Source organism: Mercenaria mercenaria, chromosome 7, assembly GCF_021730395.1.
Source record: "Mercenaria mercenaria strain notata chromosome 7, MADL_Memer_1, whole genome shotgun sequence".
NCBI classification, from domain to species: domain Eukaryota; kingdom Metazoa; phylum Mollusca; class Bivalvia; order Venerida; family Veneridae; genus Mercenaria; species Mercenaria mercenaria.
In genome coordinates, this window is record NC_069367.1 from 20,628,620 (window position 1) to 20,652,879 (window position 24,260).

Sequence of the window (24,260 nt, forward strand, 5' to 3'; positions counted from 1 at the left end):
TTTGCAAGTAGCAGTTTTGCATAATAAATTATTTATTTATATGGAACTAAATTTATCATTTATTGTAAGATGAAACTTTATTGCATTTTTGTTCAGTTTTAACCCTGTTCCGGTCAATGTTAAATGTATCCGGATTTAAATTGGTAAAACCACTTAGTATTATTAAAATAAGCTTGCACTTTTATTTGAACATATCATAATAATCTTTGATCTGTTTTACCTTGACCCAAAAATAGCATTGTCTAAATTGTGTTTTATCTGATTCTGATAAATTATTTGATAGTCCTTTATTAATGTTGGTGTAGTGACAGACGTGCACAGAGAATTTCATCAAATGTTCTATAATGCTGAAACTAAAATGCACCTTCTATCCCTATTTGGCAGGAGTGTTCGTTACTTCAGTCAGAAACCCCAACTCCCCACTTGAAAATATTTTTTCCATACATAGTAACAAAGTTTAGATGATTTTCTGTCTTGATTCTACAACGCCTTATCTATTTGTTTAAAAGTTTGTTTTGGGTTTAACGCCGTTTTTTCAACAGTATTTCAGTTATGTAACGGAGGGCAGTTAACCGAACCAGTGTTCCTGGATTCTGTACCAATACAATCCTGTTCTCCGCAAGTAACTGTCAACTTCTCCACATGAATCAGAGGTGGAGAACGAATAATTTCAGACACAATGTCTTTTATCAAATCGTCACGGAGAACATACACCTCGCCCGAGGATCGAACTCACGACCCCGCGATCCGTAGATCTGCGCTCTCCCTACTGAGATAAGCGGGCGGCAATTCGTATAGTTGGCACTGTCAAAACTAGAATTAAGAGAAATATACACAAATCATACTGACAAAAATGCTGAAGTTGAAATTTAGGAACTGTAGAAAAAAGATGATAACTTTTGAAAGAAGAGGACTTACTAAAATCGATTTCTATATAGTAGATATACCCACAGGCACATTTCAACAGGATAAAATGTCGTAATTTTAGAAAGTTACACGTTCTTTAAAATGATTTAATGAAACTCTCCCAAAAGAGCATTTTGACATTTTACCAAAACAAGACACCCTTACTAATACTATCAGTTATCTCCTCTGTCCGCATTATTTTTTATCAGGTTCATAGCCACTATGCATGCATATTTTATATTTGTAAACGCTAAAATAAACCAGTCGTTTTTATAATGATATGATGTAAAACCATGTGCATGTTCATGAATAAGAAATGACATTTATTGACGACTATATTCTACATTTATTAATTCAATGCTCATTTCTGACAACTGATAAAAGATTCAAGTACTGCATACTCATAAATATTTCAGATAAAAACTATCTAATCCCATTTTTAATGAACTAGATGTTGTCCTTCTTACCTTCTGTTCCATGTTTCGTTCTGTCAGTCACATTAAAGGTTTATACGGCAGTTCCAACAGTCGGTTATCCCAAGACATTATATGACAGTCATTTCTGGACAGTCAAAATCATCGATCACATACTGCAACAAATTCTAAGTTTCAAATTTACTGGTAATCAGCACAGTGCATTCCAAACAAAGATATATGGCAAAGGAAAACACATAAATATATCAATTTATAACCAATACATCGATAAATTACGTTTAAAAACATACACACACACTTTTCAGGAAATAGTCATATTTTCAAAGACAAAAAGCTACATCAGAGAACACAGCCAGCCATACAGCACCCTGCATGGAAACAGGGGCTCGTTCCAACAAATAACTGTAAATAACAACACAGAAGTAATATACAGACATATGTAAAAAAAGTCTTGTCTTTTTTATGCATCAATATCTGTGTAATAGTTTTTTTAAAATAATAATCAATATAAATATCTGAATCACATAAGGAAATGTTCACAATTAGCTGTTAATTTTCAATCACACACGAAAAATAACGACTTTTAACGCAAGCTTACCTTTATATAGAAAATATCACAACTATGCGAGGATTCTGATGAGAGAATTAATTACTTAGTTAACTGGTTGCCACATTAAACTGAAAAACATTTCCTCGAAACAATTGTACACTTAGTCGCATAAATATGATAAAGCGTATTGGTTATTTTTAATTGTGTAATTTACTTCCTGTTGTAGAATTCGAAACTAAAATAACTATGTAACTGTTATGTTTAGATTATAACGAGTTATAATGTTAGGTTACCATAGCGTAGCAATTTGGTTTTAAGCATTAGAATACACAGAACCTAGATTGTAGATCTAGTAATTTAAATTAGCATCTAACCAATTTCAATCAATCAGAATAATACAATAAAGCCAATTAATACATTGAGAGGTAACGTTTTTCAGTAAACGTTTTCTTTTTTAAGATAAAATATTTTACTTACTGGTAAATACTGTAACAGTAACAGATAAAATTGTTTGTTTAACCTATATCAGGCATATACAACAATTACTTTATGCATTGATAGCTAATGCTAACAAAATCAATATACTTAGTTTATATCAACAGGGTCAAGATTGCAATGCTTCTATATGCGGACATTATGTAATTTAACGAACTTTTTATAACTATGGTGGCTGATTTCTGCCATTTCGTTCTGACGTTTTGGTGCTTTCGAAGCGCACCAACTCACCAGATGGAAATGGAAGAAATCAGCCACCATATATAACATAGATACAGATTTTTCACAAAATGCATTTATCACGTTAACCTAACCTGGCTTAAAGAGATTTAAGAAATAAATCCATCATTTATTGATGCTGTTTTCATTAAACCATTCAAAAGGAACAGAAATAGACTGTGCTATCAATTAGAACATTGCTATGTTATCCACTGTATTACTATTTTTGAAGACGCGAACATATGTAAAATGTATCTAATTAACAATCTGATCATGAAATTTTCCTTATCTTACCACGTCCGTGATAAAAGTAAGTTAGTTTAAAACGTTAGTTTGGAATATACATTTAATAATATGGTGTTCCGTTAGGGCCAGTGCCTTCTCCCTATGAACGCGAGCCGCGAAATGGCGAAACGTGACAGTACGATGGTGATAACACGAAACTATGATGACAAAGCGCGACAGTATGATGGTGACAGTATATTGTACTTCGTTCTTCGCCATGGTAAGGTTGCGCCTCGCCATTATACTGTAGCGCTTCACCATCGTAGTGTCACCACCGTACTGTCACGCTTCGCCTCGCACTGTAGCGCTTCGCCATGGTATTGTCAGGCTTCGCCATCGTACAGTAATGTTTCGCCATCATACTGCAGTACTCCATCATCGAACTGTCACCATCGTACCGTCGCACTTCGCCATCATGCTGCCACGCATCGCCATCGTACTGTAGAGTTTTGCCATCGTACTGTAGCGCTTCGCCATCATACTGTAGCGCTTCATAATCGTAGTGTCACCAGCGCACTTCGCCGATGGACTGTCACCTTTGTACTGTCGCACTTCGTCATCATATTGTCGTGTTATCGCCATCGTGCTATCGCGTTTCGTCATCGCACCGTCACTCTTCACCACTGTTCAATCGTACCTTTGCACTTCGCGTTCATAGGGAGCATGTTTTAATTCAGTATACTGTAAATTATGAAATACTAGCGATGTTTTATTTTCACTTATTTTCGTGAATTCATTTCACACACGAATTAAAGTTATCGTTAGTATTTATATTCAACAACCTTCAATTTCCGTCCTCGGTCATTCAGTCATATTTGTAGGTATATTCGTTTGAAAGTGCACATATATTAATTATACATTATGTAATTGACCTACCATCCGAATTTGTATAACATTGTTTAAAAGTTAATGAACATTTATTCCTGTTAATTCCCATGCTGTAGGGACTAATTCTTTTGCAGAGTTCTGTATGTTCCATGTTTTTTTTTAAATCCACTTGGCGAAAGTGTGCTGGCGAGCACGCCAGTAGCGCGACAGTACGTTGGTGACACTAACGACAATACGATTGCGAAGCGCAACAGTACGATAGTGACACTACAATGGCACAGCGCTACAATGCAATGGCAAAGCGCGACAGTACGATGGCGACACTACGATGAGAAAGAACGCCAGTACGATGGCAGACCGCGACAGTACGATGGTGACACTACGATAATGAAGCACGATTAGAGAACACGTGTTGTTCCTCCATAGACTTCCACCAGAACATTATGGCGTGTACGGCCTTCTATAAATCGAAACGTGCCTTTGTTTCAGGAACTATCTTAGTTCCACCAAAATATCGGAAGAGAATCATATGAATAGTCACACTTTACTAGTATTTAAGTCATTTTAGTGTGAATGAGATGACCCTGTACTGTCGTGTTTCGCCATCTTTGCATATTCGTTTTCTTAACCTGACATAGTAGATGGTTAGCCAGTTTAGAAAAATTACACGAACATGACGTCAAAATAAGAAATTTATTTAGATACTGATACTTTTGTTAAAAACGGACAACTGACTTCTAACTTGAACAAAAAATGTAACTTTTCTAATAATGAATGTTACACTTTGCGCGTGGTGTGATGGGGTATCATTTATAGTTATTTCGACGTTAGTTAAAAGTATTTATCTTTGTTAAGGTCGGTTGGCCATCATGAAACATTCGAGGATTTTTCAAAGAGTTCTGCCGTTCAATGGAGTCTTTTACCAGCTTCACTCAAATTCTTATCTACGAAACTCGTGATAATATCGAAAAACTGCTTCATAGAATAAATCGTTGAAAACAAATAAGAATTCAAATAAACACTTCACAAATGTATCGATGTATAGGGAAAATACAAGAAAGCGATTGCTGACAACCAGTGACAAGCTAACAGGTTTTGTTACATCTCATCTCTGTGTAAACCTCTCATGGGATGTAGAATCACAGGCTTCCAACGGCTTACATCTCACCTCTGTGTAAACCTCTCATGGGATGTAGACTCACAGACTTCCAACGGCTTACATCTCACCTCTGTGTAAACCTCTCGTGGGATGTAGACTCACAGACTTCCAACGGCTTACATCTCACCTCTGTGTAAACCTCTCATGGGATGTAGACTCACAGACTTCCAACGGCTTACATCTCACCTCTGTGTAAACCTCTCGTGGGATGTAGACTCACAGACTTCCAACGGCTTACATCTCACCTCCGTGTAAACTTCTCATGGGATGTAGACTCACAGACTTCCAACGGCTTACATCTCACCTCCGTGTAAACCTCTCATGGGATGTAGACTCACAGACTTCCAACGGCTTACATCTCACCTCCGTGTAAACCTCTCATGGGAAATAGACTCACAGACTTCCAACGGCCTAGGGGGCGTGAGCAGTGTTGCATTTTCCATTACTGCTCATGAACAGACTCAATCAAACCGAGTCTGCAATTTTCACTGTTTGCATTGTTCTCGGTGCTTCCGAGGGATCTACTTTTCAGATTATATTTACATCTCACCTCTGTGTAAACCTCTCTTGGGATATAGAATAACTCTTTTCCAACTAATTGCATCTTATTTTTATGAAAATTACTTTTATGATGTAGAATCACTGTCTTCTGACCACTTGCATCTAACCTCTATGTAAACCCTTCTTAAGACGTAAAACCACTATTTTCTAACTGCTCTTTATCTTTGTACCAAACTTTAGGGGTTTGTTAACAATCTTTGTTTCTGTGTGTTCTACAGGAATTGCTATTTAAGAGTTAGAAGATATAATAAGATCCATATAAGGTACACATGACTAAGTTTTCGAAATAAAACAGCTGGTTTTAATCTATTTTAGGGTTAGGAACCAGCCAATTTGACTAGTACGAAAACATCCTGAGCGTTTATTAAAGGTGATTAAGTCATATACAAAAAGACTGGCTAAATCTGCAAACCTTTTAGAATTTGGACGATGAAATAACTCCTATATATCACTCGTGTTTGAACGCTACTCCTGCGACGGCTTCATTGTTCACAATTTTATTTTTATCCAAAATTATTCAATGATGCGGATTTGTTTTGATAGAAACTGAATAAAGCATGAAACTGGCAATTTGTCATATTTAGTGTTGTGTTTTCTACATCATATGGCTATGTTTTAGCTAATTTTACGATGAACTAATGAAATATGATATTGTTTTACCAAACAACTTACTATCGATCGGTGTAAGTTGTAGAAAATACCCCCAGTATTCTTTTTATATTCCCTTTCTTGACAACCAACCACAATTTTAAATGATTTTTGGAATTCTAAATTTGTCTGATGGACGACCGAGGTTCAATTTATGTAAATAACGTATTATTCTGATGGTGGGTTGGGTAATAAATTAGTAACGGAAATAGCACTATACTGATTATTGTTAAACTGGGTATTTTATGTATGAAATTTTGCTTTTGTTTTGGTCATTTCAACGAATAACAGATAATTAATGTCATCAAAAAAATTACAGTACGTTTCAGCGTATAGGAATAAAAGGATTTTCAGTTTGTGTTTAGTAGTCTATCCTATGATTTTTTCCCTATATTTGAAATATTATATGCTTTTATAAAAGCTTTTGTGTTAAGAATTCCATTTGTAACAATTTTTACGTCATCAGTATGGTGGTCATCTTGAATTTCAAAATAGTTGCCTTATCTAAATAAATATACAGTAATATATTCCATCTAGCCTTCAAACAAATCTGTTTTACTTTTTAAGACACACAAATCTATACTTCTTAATGATAAAAGCTTGTATTCACAATGTTCAAAAGTTTAGGTAATTATTGATTTTATACATACAAAAACATAAAAACATATTTTCAAATTCAACTTTAGGCCTCAGTAGGGAGAGCGAAGATTTCTACGGTTCGCGGGGTCATGAGTTCTATCCCCGGTCGAGGCGTATGTTTTCCGTGACGATTTGATAAAAGAAAATTGTGTCTGAAATCATTCGTCCTCCATCTTTGATTCATGTGGGGAAGTTGGCATAATTGTGGGAAACAGATTTGTACTGGTACAGAATTCAGAAACACTGGTTAGGTTAACTGCCCGCCGTTACATTACTGAAATACTGTTGAAAAACGGCGTTAACACTAAAACAAGTAAACAAACAAACAAAAGAATCAGGTAGAAAGCTTTTTTTCTCTCAAAGTAAAATTAATGTTGTAATTCTTTAAAAAGAAATAGCATATTTATTCAAATACATACTCAAGACATTCATCTTTAAAATAATATCAATTATTTAAAGACAATGCATTCACAAATTTTGAATGACAGTGTGTTGCTGCAATGAAATGCCTATTGCAATGACGGAAAACATAAATAAGGAGATGACATTATAGATGATCATTTAAACATTATCATACTCTTAACATGCTTTTTAAACTTATCATCTTCAACTATAGTGTCAATAGTTAATGTATGCACTTAAACAATCATACTGTCCTTTTACAACTAAATAGATAATTAAACAATAGTACTTACTCCATGACCGTTTTACAGCTGTAACTTTCAAATAAAAATTTTGAGACCTGCATGTTTTACAGCCATATAATTCAACTGTATTACAGCTGTAACTTAACTTCAAAATACAGGTCTTTTACAGACGTTTTACATCTGTAAAACAGGTCCTATTTTCGTACAGCCTAAGGACAGTTACAGTGACTCAAGACATAATAGGTAAGTCCATCAATTTAAATTAATGTACAGGTCTGGTCAATCACCACAGAAAAGTAAATACACAATCTGACTTCAGACACTGTATCACTTAAATACGTTCTTATTTTTATTCCTGGTCTTTTTAGCTGCAAATTCTTCGATGGTCAGGGCGGGCGGAGTTTCATATTCAGTGCTCGAAGTAAAGCTTGAATTTATGGTGTGGGTGCTGGCTCCACTGCAAAAGGTATAAACATGTTATAACTAAAGTCTGAAACTTGACATTCATGCACATTTTTACATGCTTTTTACGACGTATTTAGAAAGTTAACATGTGTCACATTATTAAAATATTTCATAAATAATAATAGCTGCATTGAGATAAGCACAGTATTTATGTTTCGTTTCCAGTGTATTTAATGTAGTTCTGCTTGATATACTCAAAGCCATGTAACTTTATATAGTCTAAAGTTTAGATTCCGACCGTGATAAGGAAACGAAAAATCTTGCAACGAATGAAAGTTGGCATCCTTTTTAAGATTAAGGTATGAATAAATGGCAACATTTTTATCAAAAGATAATAGGTAAGGGTACATTTCTCGGAAGCGCACAGTCACAGAGCCAAGCATTTGCAAAGTAGGCCCACAACAAAAAGAACCTGTAACGGAAAAATATAATAGACGGGTTGCTTTAAAAATCCAACAAGTACATTTTAATTTTACGCAAAATATAGAAAAGAGAGAGGAAGGGGTAGGGGGCAGAAACGGAAAGTTTTTCTCTTTCATAAGAAGATTAAATATACGGAAAAACTTCTGACATGTGCAAAATTACAAACTGGGTATAAAATCAGCTTGAAATTCACGGGTTTCTGTAATAATGGGCAAATATCACAAAAATACACAAAATATACACAAGGGCCTACCTATTTAACTTAAAAGGACTAACTCTAGCTCTTGGCTAAAATGATCTTTCTTTAAAATAGTAATTGGACATATTTTGAACATAAGAACAAGGGTTCTTGGTTTTTAAACTGTCTCAAAAATGCTAAAACAAGAAAAACAATATGTCAGGGTCGGGAATCTAACCGAGCTGCCACAGTTATAAAAATCCTACCATCTTTACCAATACACCACGGAGGAATTCGTACTTTAAGAAAATTTATATCAACTTTGCAATTAAGGAGGTTTACCTTTGGTAACCCATTTACAAATAATCCAGGAAATAATCAAACTCCCGTCACTAACTTTTTTATTTACGAAAACTTAATTATTTTTTTTTTAATTACTCATGCAAAAGCTAGTGTACATAATCTTTTCATCGGGTGGATTTTCGACGAATATTGTAAAGTTTTGATAAATCGAGTCTGATGAAATTCTACATTGAATAAAAATATTAATTGCAACACGTAGTACTACCTTAAAAGGAAAGTATTAAAGGTCAAATGTTGTAAAATGAGACTTACCGAATGCGTGTTATTACTTCTATCTCCTGTATGCCATCACCGCCGTATGAGTAATCTCCTCTCTTACCAGTATTCCATCGAACCTGATCAAAGTACAAAAGCATTATTTGCATATACTGAAATATGGATGAATATGTGCAATATGCTATGTATATCGTATAAGCTTATTGTGGTCACCGACAGTCCGAATGTGAGTTTTAATAACATTACAAACGAAATAACATGGGCGTTTAAGAACTAACATTGGACATATAGTAAGAAGCTTTAGTAACTTCCGGAGTTCGAAGTCTACTAATAACATCTATAAGAAGATCCTTTGGAAGCATAGAACGCAAACAAGATCAAATTAGTACATCCTGAGTTATAGCCCTTACAATTTATAAAAAATGCGTAAATTGAAAATTGAAATTGTTAACTCAGTTAAAACAGTTATTTTCTTTGATATCAATATAATATAAATTTGCTCAATAGGCAGAGTATTTTGAAACCAAAATTAATTTACTGTGACGGTTTAGCCAATATTGCGATAAAATGGCAACGCTTTCTTCGCGTGAGATCAGTTTTGTTATGATATTATTTCTTTAAGACAGTTGTTAACGTTGGCAATTTATCAACTGACATATAAAAGTTTCCATTTAGTCGTGTCATGGTAAACGTTTCGATTTGCCGTATTCAGGGATTATCCTGACGGATAAATGACGTCATGCTATGACTTTTAATTCAATCGTGCAGAACTGCCTTGATAAAATAACAACAAAACAGACTGAATTAAAATTGCCTTATCTAACTTGATTATGAGAATAACATATACATGTATTTTTAAGGCATTAATTATCAAATGATACTAATGTTTTATCTACTCATTACCTGTGCTTTCTTGCTTTTTCTGTCCAGCTTTATGACAACACCAGTATTCATTTTACCCTCCAAGCGCATCCAGTCCTTGCCTTAAACAACAGAGATTATTAGTCTTGTGTATATTTCAGTTTCAAAGTCCTTGCGTTAATCTATAAATATTGATAGTCTTAAGGTGTATTTTCAAAGTCTTTGCATTTATCAATAGTCTTTTGTATTTTCAAGCTCTTGGTTTCATCAGTAAGTGTTAACATAGCAGCATATGTTGTTTATCTTACGTGTATTTAACTATTAACTTTTACTTTTCAAGGTACGTGATTAAAACAATAATTATCGAATTAAGGAAAGCGTTTCTACAATTAGTAAAATCTATGAAAAGATCCCAAGGCCCTAAGCACCGTCCTAAGCTCAATTCTGTTATAGACAAAATTTTATCGAACAGTTATTTTTCAAAATAAGCCTTTAAGTATAAAAATAATGAAGGTTTAGGTCAATACACAGACAATTTTGATAAACGAACACCCTTACCAAAGATCTACATGACAATTACATGTTCTGTCATACTGTCCCGTATGATGAATACTTAAAATATTCTCAAAAAGTTGTCTCCCATTGAAAATGAATGCTATTTGTAAAGAAGTAAAAATAAACAATTACTGTAAACTACGTTTCATCTAGTTTGTGAAATTTTAGTACTTTTAGTACTGGGACATTATTGCAAATGCATCAAAACAAAGATATGTAACAGTTCTTTGAAAATGGTGAGTTTTTAAAGGCGTGGAACTGTCCGAAAGTGTGGCCCCTTTATGCAGATTTTTTTCCGAAATTCAATGTATATTATTTTATAGAGTAATATACATGTTTTATATGCTTTTCAATTTTCATGCGAAACAACCATTTCATTCTATGATTTGGTGTTGTTTAATTTTTTCTCAAAATGTTAGGCTACGCGATATGGAATATAGCACAATCATGGTAATGAATATTTACATGTGATTTTTGTGTAATGATTACAAAAGTTACGTATGTCTTGTCACACCGAACAGAAAACTGTTTTATTGACTTTTATTAAACTTCGCTATTATCTCCCTTTAAGGATGAATATTTCAAATGGACGTTTGTTCCTATTGATTCAATAAAATTTGCGTTTTTCTTTTCCATACGGCTACTAAATAAATTTAAACGTTTAAATAAATTGTTTAACTGTTTCTTACTTAGAATTAGGTTTTATTGGTTGCACAACAAACGTAGACCGAACAGAGGTAATAGAAATGTTGAGACTTTCATTTATTTCACAAAACCTGTGCTTTTTATTTCCAGAAACTTATGATACATCCTTTTCAAATTATTCAATTGTTTTACTCAAATACTTTTTTAATTTTATGTGTATTTGTGAGAAACAAATTTGTCCTGGCTTGGCAACCAGTTTAGCAAATCTAAAACCTAAAATTAAGTTATCACATAATATGCACATTACGGTTTTTGATTTGCTCACTTGTTGAGCAACAATATTTATACAAAGACATTTTATTGTTGACCTGTTTTCAAAATTTGCGCCTGTTTCTTCGCCATGTCTCGCTCCTTCTTATCTTAGATTTACGAACTGTACGCATGAAGTCTTACCTGGTTTCACTTCACAGCCTACCGCTATATTCTCGTCCGGTTTCAACCCTCTTGGTTCATCAACAACAAATACTTCATATGCGTTTGGTTTGTAAGTATAGAGTCTTAGATATCCATCTGCATCCCACTCAACATATATGTGATTTTCTGATATAGTTGAAAAACAGATTGTTTTAACAATTTATGCAAACATTCAACTTTACACAGCTAATTCAAGGTATGCTTATTGTTCCTGATACGAAACCTGTTTAGTTGATAACTTTAATCTGATTCAACACGAAAATAATAGTGTATTGCCCAAATTCTTTTAGTAAAAATCAAGTAATTGCATACCACCTTTTGATGCAATCTTTTCCATGTGATCGAAATATCTATAAATAAATCCACTATCAAATTTTTAATAGATAAATTGAATAAGATCGTGTCTTTATAACAGTGAATGTAATTTTAATGAACTTACCACATCTGCAATGACCTATCACCGTCCCTGGACCATTGTCGTTACTGTCGTCCATGTCTTCCTTCCAATCAGGGTCTCGTCGGACGCGGCTACCGACCAAGGGCAATTGTTTACTTTTACTTTCAAAATACGGATTCGGTTGCTTTCTAATCCTTCCTTTTATGTTCATTATGTCCTCCTGTATAGAGTAAACAGTGTTAGCAAGTGTTGTGGGTGGGGAGGGGGTGAATAAATTGTCATCTACGGACGTTCAAGTAAGGAAAATGTATCCTCTGGATACAGAATACCTGAATTCAACTAAAAGTCAAATAGTTAAGGCATTGTTAATTGATAAAGTGCTGATTTTGGTTTATAAAAAGATCGGATGCAGGAAGCGATCAAGCCTTTAACCACCCTAGTTGTTAATATTCATCAACCTTGCTGACAGAATAACGATGAAATAGATCTATCGAGATGTGAAGCAGATCGGAATTCCCGTTTCGAGGGTAACTGTTTTGGTGATAACGAGGCTCTGTCGAGTTATCGCCAATACAGTTAACCGAGAACTGGATAATCCCATCTGCACCTACAACGAATTACAAATTATTTTTCTTGCATGTCTTGTTTACAAATTATAGGAAATATAAAGCAAAAAGGAATTTTGTTTTGTAATTTCTTAAAGTAGCGTATTCAAACGAAGCGCAGGATTTGTAGGTGATGTCATAAAGAAATACATTTGTTTTCGCATGTTTATATACAAATGTTGTTTCAAAGGTATGGGAAGAAGTTGGAGTAAATATTAATTTATAACTGTCCTTGAATGTAATAACGAGATGCTTCTTTGCGACAGTGTGTATCAGGTGAGGAAAAATTAACTTATGTGCGTAAAAAAGATCCAACCGGCCCCAATTTCACGAAAAAACTTAAGTAATTACTTAGTTAAGTCTGTTATTTTAAAATTGTGCTATTGCTTAAGTTATAGTCATTTTATGTTGATTTATTCTATACCAATGTATTTATAGCTAAATTATACCATGGTTAGTAGTATTTGTCTGCAGTACTCATTTCAGTCACTTAAATATGATATTTCTATTGAAGCACGATATAACGAACCTAAGTATTGCTTAAGTATATTTCTTACTTTTATACTTCATTTTCAGTCATAGTATTGAAACAGAGAATAGCTTGCCATAAAACTTTAACAAAAACTATTGCAATGATTTTCCCCTGTGACCTTGACTTTTCGGGGACCTGCCTTTTACACAGATAACATTCTTTTATCAACACAAATTCGTTTGTGCGGACTATTGATAATAGAGGTAGTTGATAATATACTGAAAATGAGAAGCTTGCCGAAACCTTTAATCCGAAAGTCCCAATAATCCTTTATTTTTAATCTGTGTTACTGGACGTTTTATATGGAGGCTGTGCAACTGTCGAAACTTTTAGTATTACTAGTACTTAAGGCCACGTTACAATTGAGATATTTTAGCATTTTGTAATACACATTTGATATTAAAATTTCTTCCAATATAATGTCATTAGAGAAATCCTCAATATCTTTGTGAATACAAGGGATCTGTTTTATCTCATTGCAACGCTGTGAATGGCCCTAACTAATAACAGGTGATTGAAACAATAGAAATTCTTACCAGATCTTAATTCAAAAAGTGGCAGTAAGTTAACAGTTAGTAAAGTTAAATATATTTACATTCGAAGTAAATACCTATTTTAGTGAAAGAAGGCTATTGGATATCTTAAAGAAAAAACAAGAGACCAAAGCCAGTCAATGACAATGTCTATATTTCCATTCTTCTATATTCTGAATACTGGTATACCATCTCTTTGAAATATTATTTCTGAAATTCATTTCCTACGAAACTACTACTGTATAAATCATGAAAATGGTATTTTCCTGTGTTTGATACTATATATGAAAGGAACCAAATTGCTTGAAGTCATCCTTAGCGTGTAAAATTCAGTTTCGCTCACAGTTCTCCTTGAAGTGAAGGAAAAACCTTGAAAGTCAAAATTTAGCGTTATTCTTTTTATCTATATGACAAGTATACCTTTGCATCTGCACTTTCTCTGAAAACATGTTTGAAACCAAATAATTATTGGCTTTACGATTTGAAAACTGAGAGGTATCGACAGCAGGTAACATCTAGTTCATCGCCATTCCGACAGCCAGGACAATTATTGTTAGCTATATCACTGGTCTAAAGTCAACGTATGTTTGCAGGATTAATAATGCAATAATTGAAAATAAAGTTGTAAATATTCATTTCTGCTGTCATATAATAGAGCACTTATTGAAATGATTGCCTGTTAATAGTATACAACTTTCTTTTTACTAAGTGGTCAGTGGTCAAACTTACTCAGCTAAGAGAAATGACTATTTACTCTCACCAGAAAATTATTGACAGAAAGGAAGTCAATTTGACCACGGCTGGAACCCCCACCCCCTTTTTTGTATTTCTAAAAGTTTATTAAGCGGAGTGTGTATGTTTGTCTGTGTGTGTGGGTGCGTCTGTGTTTTCGCATGGGGTGGGAAATTGTGTTTCTCTTGGTCGACGGACGAGACAGCACAGGGTGTGCCTCTTGGCCGGTGAGGCAAGGGTGGTGTTCCTCTTGGTCAGATCAAGCAGAAGTGGTGGGAGTAATTCCTTATTGCAGTACCTTCAGATGTAAATAAAAAATGTTAGGGAGTAAAGTAATCTCTTGTTGATTGATATCTCATGTAATTTTCCAGTTAATATAAATTAAACTTTCTGTGATACGATATGTCTAGTTCATACCTCTCAGAATGTTACTGCCTCCAATATCAGATAAAGTATATGGATAAAGGATTAATCAAATAATTCTTTTTAAACAGTATGATGGTTTGTTAGATTTTCTTACATTAGGTTAAAATTACAACGTGTATCAAGAAAGAACTTTCATATATCGAAGGGCTTTATAAAGGACTTTTTTATGCAATCAGAAAAGACTTATGATTGCAGGATATTATGGCACAGTTCGTTTGTGTTTAAGCTTCTTTATAGTCGCCACCGGCTACCCATATGGGAACCCCTCAAGTAGATTGATTGGGAGGATAGTGCAAGATACAGAAGACGCTCAAATTCCAAAAGTTTCCCCTGTTTTAGCTTGCCAGGTGTAAAACACCCATACACGGGTACTGTATATCGTTGTTTGTAATTCTTAGTTGGAGCAGCGGGGGCTCTGGACCACTGCGTCCGCTCTTTATGACCCTGTTATTGATTAGATTACGAAGGTGGCTGATTCAGGAACTTTCCATAACGACACAACGAGATGTGCTGCAAAAGCCATTCGCATTTCAACATGATCATATATGCTTATTGATTCCTTTATTTAGTTTGTTAATACGTTTTTTTCAAGGAATTTTATGCAGGCAAATTGTATTTTTCCGTATTTTTACTTTTTAATATTCTCTTCGAAGTTTACTGAAAGGTAAAATACATGAACATTGTCCAGGCAATTCACGCGTTGCAGTATGGTATATCCGCGGTGTGTTCTATTTATAGAAAATGAGATAGGTAAGTAGGTCATGCTAAGATCAGAAATAGGAAACTTGACTTACAGAGTAACCTGCCTTATCAATAAATCGGATCAACATTTTGACGAAATTGTAAATAAAAAAATATTTTCTGCTCTACAAATAAGGAATGGAAAGACAGATAGCATTGTTTTAAATCACATAATAAGTTGCATTACATACATTTTTTATGTTTTCTTTTTGCTATAGGCATACAGACACTAAATAGCCTGAGCACCTTTGAAAAAATGGTAGTCGCATAATGGCGGATTCAAATAGTTCTCAGTTTTTTTGCTGTAAGAAGGATTTTTCCTTGAAATCATTGCTATATATTGGTTGAAATCATATTGCATGCCTATACTTGATATACTGGTAGCATTTGCATGTTGAAAAAAGACTCCAAACTGATTTAACATGTGAAATTTATTCATACACCCCTACCCTAAATTGTGATTGTCATTTCAGTGTAAAAATTACGGTGTGTCCGTTTGACCAGAAATATTTTTCTTGCATCAAACATGACCCCTACTTTTCTTTGGATATTTTTACAGTATAAATGTTATTCTACAAGAAAATGTAAGTTAAAGAAATTTAAAATGGGTATAGGTGTGTATTGCAGCATTGTGAAAACTTGTCATTTTATATAGAATATATAGTGGTGGCTATTTAGTGTGTTATAACCTATATTTTGTTTATTCACTAAAATCTATTATGCAATATCGTTGATCCATTTACAAACTATTCACTGTGTTCAGTTTATCACTCCGAAACTATTCATTACCATCTTTACAGGGTCCGAAATAAAAGTGTATCCCATATACTCGACGCCGCCTTCTGGGCGGCGTCGAATAACGAAATTGCCAGCCACCATATATCACAGTTACATGTAATATGATTCAACATGATTAAAAACTACTTGTAAGCAATTTCAACTGATTACAGTCATCACATTTCTGTTTTCAGCGTGCATTTATTTAAACCTATTCACACGTAATATGATTTACTAGCTAGCGTTGACGTCGAATTTTCTTTATCGTATAAGTGAGACGATGTATGTTCCTGATTAGACCGGCTAGAAAAGCAAATATGTTACAGTGCTTTTACATAAAACAAATATATGGAAAAAAGAAGCCCAGCCAACTTTATTTTAGATGTGGCACAGTACAAACAAAGTTCTTGCAAAACAGATTGCGTATGCGGCGTTCAGAATACTCACAATATATTTGGAATATTAAATGTTACATTAAAATGAATGAAATGCCTTCGGTATTGTGTGGGAAGCAAGCTATTTGCGTAGTCAGCGGCAATGTGGCCCTACAAAACGAACCTGGTATACAGTTGATAATTACCTTGTCGTCTTCAGACAGACCAGTTATCGATCCACTTAGCTGAACATATGGCGTCGGTTGCAATGGATTCAAGAGCTGTGCCTGAAATAAATTAAACGACACGATAAAATATAGAACAGAAACTTGAAAAGAAACATATCATCAATATATATTAATCTTGGATAGCGGTGCTTATGTAAACATATCATCCTTTCATATCGATCTTGGATAGCGGTGTCTATGTAACCATATCATCCTAACATATCGATCTTTGATAGTGGTGTTTATGTAACCATATCATCAATATATATCGATATTAGAAACGGAAACTTGAAAAGAAACGGAAGTTATCAGTATATCAGTAAATGCTCTGTCTGTTAACCAGAATGCTTATTGTTTGCTATCTAGTGTGTTTCTCAATACAAGTAGACTGACAAAAACACACGATGAATCTCTGGATATCAATCGAGATGGTGTTGCTATATAAATCATCAACCTTATATATATCGAGTTTTAATAGTGCTTTTGAAACAACAACATCAACCTTATAAACCGATTTCTGATAGTGGTGACTATATAGCAAAATCAACATTGTAAACGGATTTCTGATAGTGCTTTCTATATAACCATATCAACCTTATAAAGCGATCTTTGATAGTGGTTTGTTTCTATATAACTGCATCATCCTTATAAAGCGATCTTTGATAGTGGTTTGTTTCTATATAACCGGATCATCCTTATAAAGCGATCTTTGATAGTGGTTTGTGTCTATATAACCGTATCATCCTTATAAAGCGATCTTTGATAGCGGTTTGTTTCTCTATAACCGTATCATCCTAATAAAGCGATCTTTGATAGCGGTTTGTTTCTATATAACCGTATCATCCTTATAAAGCGATCTTTGATAGCGGTTTGTTTCTATATAACCGTATCATCCCCATAAAGCGAACTTTGATAGCGGTTTGTTTCTATATAACCGTATCATCCCCATAAAGCGATCTTTGATAGCGGTTTGTTTCTATATAACCGTATCATCCCCATAAAGCGATCTTTGATAGCGGTTTGTTTCTATATAACCGTATCATCCTTATAAAGCGATCTTTGATATTGGTTTGTTTATACATAACCGTTCTACATAACCGTATCATCCTTATAAAGCGATCTTTGATAGTGGTTTGTTTCTATATAACCGTATCATCCTTATAAAGCGATCTTATAAAGCGATCTTTGATAGTGGTTTGTTTCTATATAACCGTATCATCCTTATAAAGCGATCTTTGATAGTGGTTTGTTTCTATATAACCGTATCATCATTATAAAGCGATCTTGATAGTGTTGATTTCTGATATAACCGAAATTCAACTTTAAAGTGATCTTTGAAGTGGTTGTTCTGTATAACCGTATCATCCTTTATAGTGACTTTGATTAGTGGTTGTTTCTTTATACCAAGTAATCAAACCTAATGAATCGATCTATGATAGTGGTTTGTTTCTATATAAACGTATCATCCTTTAAAGCGGTCTTTGATAGTGGTTTGTATAAACCTTATCAACCTTATAAACGATCTTTGATAGTGGTATATATAGCATCATCCTATTAAACGATTTTGATAGTGTTTCTATATAACCGATATCAACCTTATAAAGCGATCTTTGATAGTGGTTTGTTTCTATATAACCGTATCAACCTTATAAAGCGATCTTTGATAGTGGTTTGTTTCTATATAACCGTATCAACCTTATAAAGCGATCTTTGATAGTGGTTTGTTTCTATGTAACCGTATCGTCCTTATAAAGCGATCTTTGATAGTGGTTTGTTTCTATGTAACCGTATCGTCCTTATAAAGCGATCTTTGATAGTAGTTTGTTTCTATATAACCGTATCGTCCTTATAAAGCGATCTTTGATAGTGGCTTGTTTCTATTTAAGCGTATCATCCTTATAAAGCAATCTTTGATAGTGGTTTGTTTCTATATAACCGTATCATCCTTATATAGTGATCTTTGCTAGCGGTTTGTTTCTATATAACCGTATCATCCTTATAAAGCGATCTTTGATAGCGGTTTGTTTCTATATAACCGTATCATCCTTATAAAGCGATCTTTGATAGCGGTTTGTTTCAATATAACCGTATCAACCTTATAAAGCGATCTTTGATAGTGGTTTGTTTCTATATAACCGTATCATCCTTATAAAGCGATCTTTGATAGTGGTTTGTTTCTATATAACCGTATCATCCTTATAAAGCGATCTTTGATAGTGGTTTCTATATAATCATATCATCCTTACATATCGATCTTTGATAGTGGTGTCTTTGTAGCCTTATCATCAATATATATCGATCTTGGATAGCGGTGTCTATGTAACCATATTATCCTTACATATCGATCTTTGATAGTGGTGTCTATGTAGCCATATCTTCAATATATACCGATCTTTGATAGTGGTGTCTATGTAGCCATATCATCAATATATATCGATCTTTGATAGTGGTGTCTATGTAGCCATATCATCAATATATATCGATCTTTGATAGTGGTGTCTATGTAACCATATCATCAATATATATCAATCTAGGATAGTGGTTTCTATATAACCATATCATCCTTATAAAGCTATCTTTGATAGTGGTTTATATAATCACATCAATCTTTAAGAATATTAAACTTATATAGCGATTTTTGATACTGCTTTCTTCACAACAATATCAGCCTTATTAAGCGATCTTTGATGGTTGTTTCTATATAAAAATATCTATGTTATGAAATGAGCTACATTAGACTAAAATAACATTTAAAGATCCACCACAACCTGGTGATCTACTTTTTCCTCCCACATGAACTTCGTGAAAGCTATACTACAAGATGACAGGTGGACAATCTAAGCCCTCCCTGAAATAATGTGTTTTCCTTACTTTATCTACGATCATATTCAGACAATCTCATTTTATCATTTTTTTTGTTGTTTAAACTTAGATAAATAAATATCTTACCCTGTAGAAATAGTGTGATCTACACCCAACTTAATACAACAAATACTATGCATACCGCTGCGTGCATTCATTACAAATGTTTAGACATTAAACACATTGTCTTGATACTTACAGAATACAGTCAGTATTTTGTGGCGCGTCTGTAAGAGCACTTTTCGCACTTTTAAATATCGATACTGCAGTCTATTTCTTTTGCTAAGGAAGCTACGGTTTACAAATTCCTATTTAATTTCTAGAGTGAACTTTGGAGAGGAAGATGAGAATTAAAAGTAATAATTAAGGCATTATTATAACTCGGACATTCGTACTGACAGGCAAGGTTCCGTCATGTAATTGTGGTTTCGGCATATGCTTGCAGGGAACAACGTTCAATGTTAATATATATAAACAGGTCTGATAAAGATGGTTGGTTCCGTTTAAGGTATTCCCAAGACTGATAAACCGGAAGTAAATGCGAAACATCATTTATCCGGATAACGTAGAAGGCGTACGGAAATAAAAACCATTTTATAAATTAATGGCAAATGGTAGTTTTCTCTCTAAGGCTTTACACTATAATTCCGTTTGAATATGCAGGCCTGGTTTCAAAGTAATTTGACAAAAATATTTCTTGCATGACTGTCTACCAAATTGTAACAGGTGAGCGATCTTGGACACTTTTGTCTCTCGCTTTGGATTTTTTAAAAATTGAGCGTGTACCTGGACAATAACGATTGTGATTTCAGTTTGATAGGGGTATATGTAGGATCATTAAACATTTGAGAAGTCAAAATTCAAGTTATTTACTTCGTATATCTGTACAGATTTTACTGTAGGCATATTTGTAAATCCAAATTTACAAAATTAAAATGTGTATATTTACATGTAGCGTACACTATTATTGAACACGGAAAATAACATCTACCTATCACAGGCTATTTGTCCAAGTTTCCAAACATCAGTTGTGTTTAGGAATTTATCATGTAACAACATGCAATGATATATCAATAAATTACTTACCATCAAGGATTGCCTCCTAGACAAACGATTTCCTTGTCTGTAGTCTAGAAGAATTCCATTTGAACAAATGACCATCGTATCGATAAACTCCTTCAATATATATGATATATGTCAAATGTCAGATTTATCACTTTTGAATATTAGAGAGAAACATATCTATAAGGAGGTAGGTTACCTTGTTACCAGGGTAAATTCAAATTAGTTAAACCGCAGCAATTTTTTGTATTTCGTGTAATTTAATGTTTTAACTGCTACAATCTCAATTTCATTTATCTCTGTCCCTTCAAGTACAATTTTTATCCAGGTTTGAAGTACATGACCCTCAAAAGGTATTTTATATTGAAAGAAGAAGGAAAATACGGACATTTAACACTTTTCAGTGTATTTTGGTTTTTATTTCTAACGTAAGTAATATTTTCGTGTTATTTGTATTTATTTAAACAAATTTCACAGCTTAAAATACTTACAACAGAACCCCTCGTCTGACATTTTTATGGAAAAATCGTTCTGCATGCTGATATTAGTCTCATGGATATTGTTGAAATGTAAATAAAAAGCTGAAGCTGTGTTCCTTAAATAGACAAGTGTCAACGCTTTTGAATTTTACATTTAGATATATAGGTCACGGGCTTCGTTTCCATGGTAACATCAATTTAATTCAAGAAACCACAATCTTCTACTGACATTTGAACAACTTTGGAGCATAGTTTTAGTATATAAGTAACAAATTATCAACGGGAACTGAATAATAGGTATTACAAATCAAACTGCCCGATTTTTGTTTGAAAAAATGGCCATAATAAGTCACATTTCACCCAACTATATTCCCAATAACATCAGTTGCCATCATCCATTTTCTTACGTTCCGCATAACATTTCAATATAACTACATAAAAGAAGCAAAATATTGATCATTATTCAGAGCGAAAGACTCATAAATAATATTTCAGCAAATAATGGCTGTTTAAGAATAGTTCAAATATAGCAAATGCACAAAATTACGTACTTTCAAAATAAAAGCTATTAATTTTGCGCGGTAACTGACACGTAACGTCATGACGTCAATGACGTCATTTTAAGTCAACAGTGTTTTGAAGCGTTTCTGAGGCAATTTATTCATTATTTCTGCATTATGAAACCATGAAGCATCAGATCGGAGACAGGTTCATGATTATTTTTCAGAAGAATGGATATACAAACACATTTAGTTTGTCGTAAACGTCGTCGTAAATTGTCACGTTAGCTTCCGGTTTGGCATGCGCACATACAAATATCAAGGTAACCTACCTCCTTAACAGGACGGGTTTTGAACAAAATTCTCGTAACGTATATAGGGATTTCCAGTTTTGAGGATTTCTAATTGCTAAAATGTAGTTTTCTTTATTTCATTTCTAAACTAGTGAGAAGTTTAAAGAGGTATTTGTATAGGTCTGGACAAAATTGTATTGTAATCGTGCCAGGAAAACAGGGGTAAGCGAGTTACAGGGGCCAATTACCATGTATAATAAACAAAATACGCTTGTACTGGAAACATTGGCCAGTTAAAGTCATATCAGCTTTATATGTAAATGGTTTAGAGGGTTCTACTGTGTACCATTTTAATTGCAAAGCTTTGCAAGACTCGTAAAGAGAAATACTTAAAAGGAATGAAACAGCTGTTTTCGTTTCTTTTCATTTTGATAGCGAGTACATTTTGTATTCTTAACAAGAGCTTTTTGTAAAACATACATTACTACCATGTTGACTCGGCAGAGGTAACTGGGTGTATTGTATGTTGTAGCCTCGACCTTTGACCGAATGTCTAAACAAAACAACAACAATAGAGTTAATCTAGTGAAGGTAGATTAGCAAGCAAGTTTGATAGTCAAGGTCTTAAGCGTTCTCCGGCTATACAACGTTAACATTTTAGTCTCGAGGCCACTGTGACTGACATTTAACTCTAAAACAATCGGGGTCATTTGCTTACCATAGACAACCCTGCTTTAAAACAGTCGTAGCCTCAGAATTCTGTAGTAACCATTTAAGTCTCAATTTCAGTTTCAATGACATTGACCTTTAACCTATTGACTCCAAAAACAATCTACTGATCGCAGACAATCATTATATGAGGTGGGCAGTCATAAGCTTGATTATTAACCAATGGAAACTGTTTTCAATCTTTGTCACTGTGGTCTTGAACTTTGACATACTAATTCCAAAGCGAAAGGGATCATGGACAATATTGCTACGAAGTGTGATGGCTGTAGTGTAGATCTAAGCTGTCTCAAGCTATTAATCAGAAATAATTTTGATATTAAAATCACTGTGACATTGACCTTGGGCCTTGTTCTACTGAACCCCAAAACAACTTGGGTCATCTGTTGACCACAGAGACTCATGCTATTAAGGTTGAATGCCCAAAGTCGAGGAACTGTCTTGTTATTGATTGGGAGCTATTTATAAAAGATCTTATACCACTTAACTGGCACATAGAGTCAACTGAAGAATATTTAAAAGGACATTTATTTCATACTTAAATTGAATTTGCTCATGAATACTGATAATAATTTAAAATGATTTATAACTGAATGCAATATTTGTTTAAATTTGCAATCAAAACAAAATGTCTAATGACGTCTTATGACTTCATGAATAGTTTTCATTTCGGAATTTATGTTACAAATCTTTTTTCACCATATTTTTACATACCATGTCTGAACTGCCAACAGGAACAAAATACACATCAACGCTGTACGGACGTAAACGTTCCAGTTGTTGTAATATTTCTGCCTTTGTCTATATATAGAAATCATGACTTGAAACTAAATTTAGTTCTGTTTACATGGATTAAAAGAAATCACGAGATTCTATTGAAATGTTCTCGCAACAAAGAATACACCATTGAATATGGTGCGTGTTAGGAGTATAAGATTAGGCTCAAAACGGAGCTATGTAAATAACGTCCAACGCGTTGCCCTTTATTCTATTGCACTCCTTGTACAGATAACTACTTTCCACACTATAGACAATCTGTGCAAACTGGGGTTAAACCGAGCCCTGTAACATTTTCATTTTTGTCGTGTTGAACGGCCTGTAATGTTTCCTTTTTTTCCTATTTTATTCATGTGCATTAATATGACATTTATTTTTTTTATTACATATACAAAGAAATAAACATTACTTCCTTTTATTATTATTATTATATACCACATTTATATAGCACCCTTTTCATATCAAAATACGTTCAAATATGCTTTACATAAAAAACATTTATATTATGTTCAACAAAAATGGTAATTGAACTATTACAGAAAGAATCTAAAATTACATTACGGTAATAAGATACCTACCATTTTAAATTTAAGGTAAACAGATCAAAACATGAAACAAAATACAATATCGTAAAAAAGCATTCACTGACCTATTAAAGGCACAGAT

At 33.7% G+C, this 24,260-nt stretch overlaps 2 protein-coding genes across 5 annotated transcripts in view; both read right to left on the reverse strand.

The window, feature by feature from the left end:
* Positions 1-2,146, reverse strand: part of LOC123554781 (uncharacterized) — a 44,928-nt gene extending 42,782 nt beyond the window's left edge. For both annotated transcript variants that reach the window (XM_045345127.2, XM_045345128.2), the window contains exons 1-2: positions 1,939-2,146; positions 1,374-1,495 (exon numbers count right to left, since the gene is read on the reverse strand). In XM_045345127.2, the coding sequence (XP_045201062.2) occupies positions 1,374-1,385 (12 nt within the window). In that variant the 5' untranslated portion in view covers positions 1,386-1,495; positions 1,939-2,146. The remainder of the gene's footprint in view (positions 1-1,373; positions 1,496-1,938) is intronic.
* Positions 2,147-7,058: 4,912 nt separating this feature from the next.
* Positions 7,059-24,260, reverse strand: part of LOC123554780 (uncharacterized) — a 37,497-nt gene continuing 20,295 nt past the window's right edge. For 2 of the 3 annotated variants that reach the window (XM_045345124.2, XM_045345125.2), the window contains exons 9-16: positions 23,532-23,618; positions 20,844-20,933; positions 16,875-16,955; positions 11,991-12,168; positions 11,531-11,677; positions 9,920-9,999; positions 9,053-9,135; positions 7,059-7,828 (exon numbers count right to left, since the gene is read on the reverse strand). In XM_045345124.2, coding sequence (XP_045201059.1) covers positions 7,699-7,828; positions 9,053-9,135; positions 9,920-9,999; positions 11,531-11,677; positions 11,991-12,168; positions 16,875-16,955; positions 20,844-20,933; positions 23,532-23,618 — 876 coding nt within the window. In that variant the 3' untranslated portion in view covers positions 7,059-7,698. Of the gene's footprint in view, positions 7,829-7,848; positions 8,249-9,052; positions 9,136-9,919; positions 10,000-11,530; positions 11,678-11,990; positions 12,169-16,874; positions 16,956-20,843; positions 20,934-23,531; positions 23,619-24,260 lie in introns of those variants that run through there. The other variant, XM_045345126.2, reaches the window with a different exon arrangement.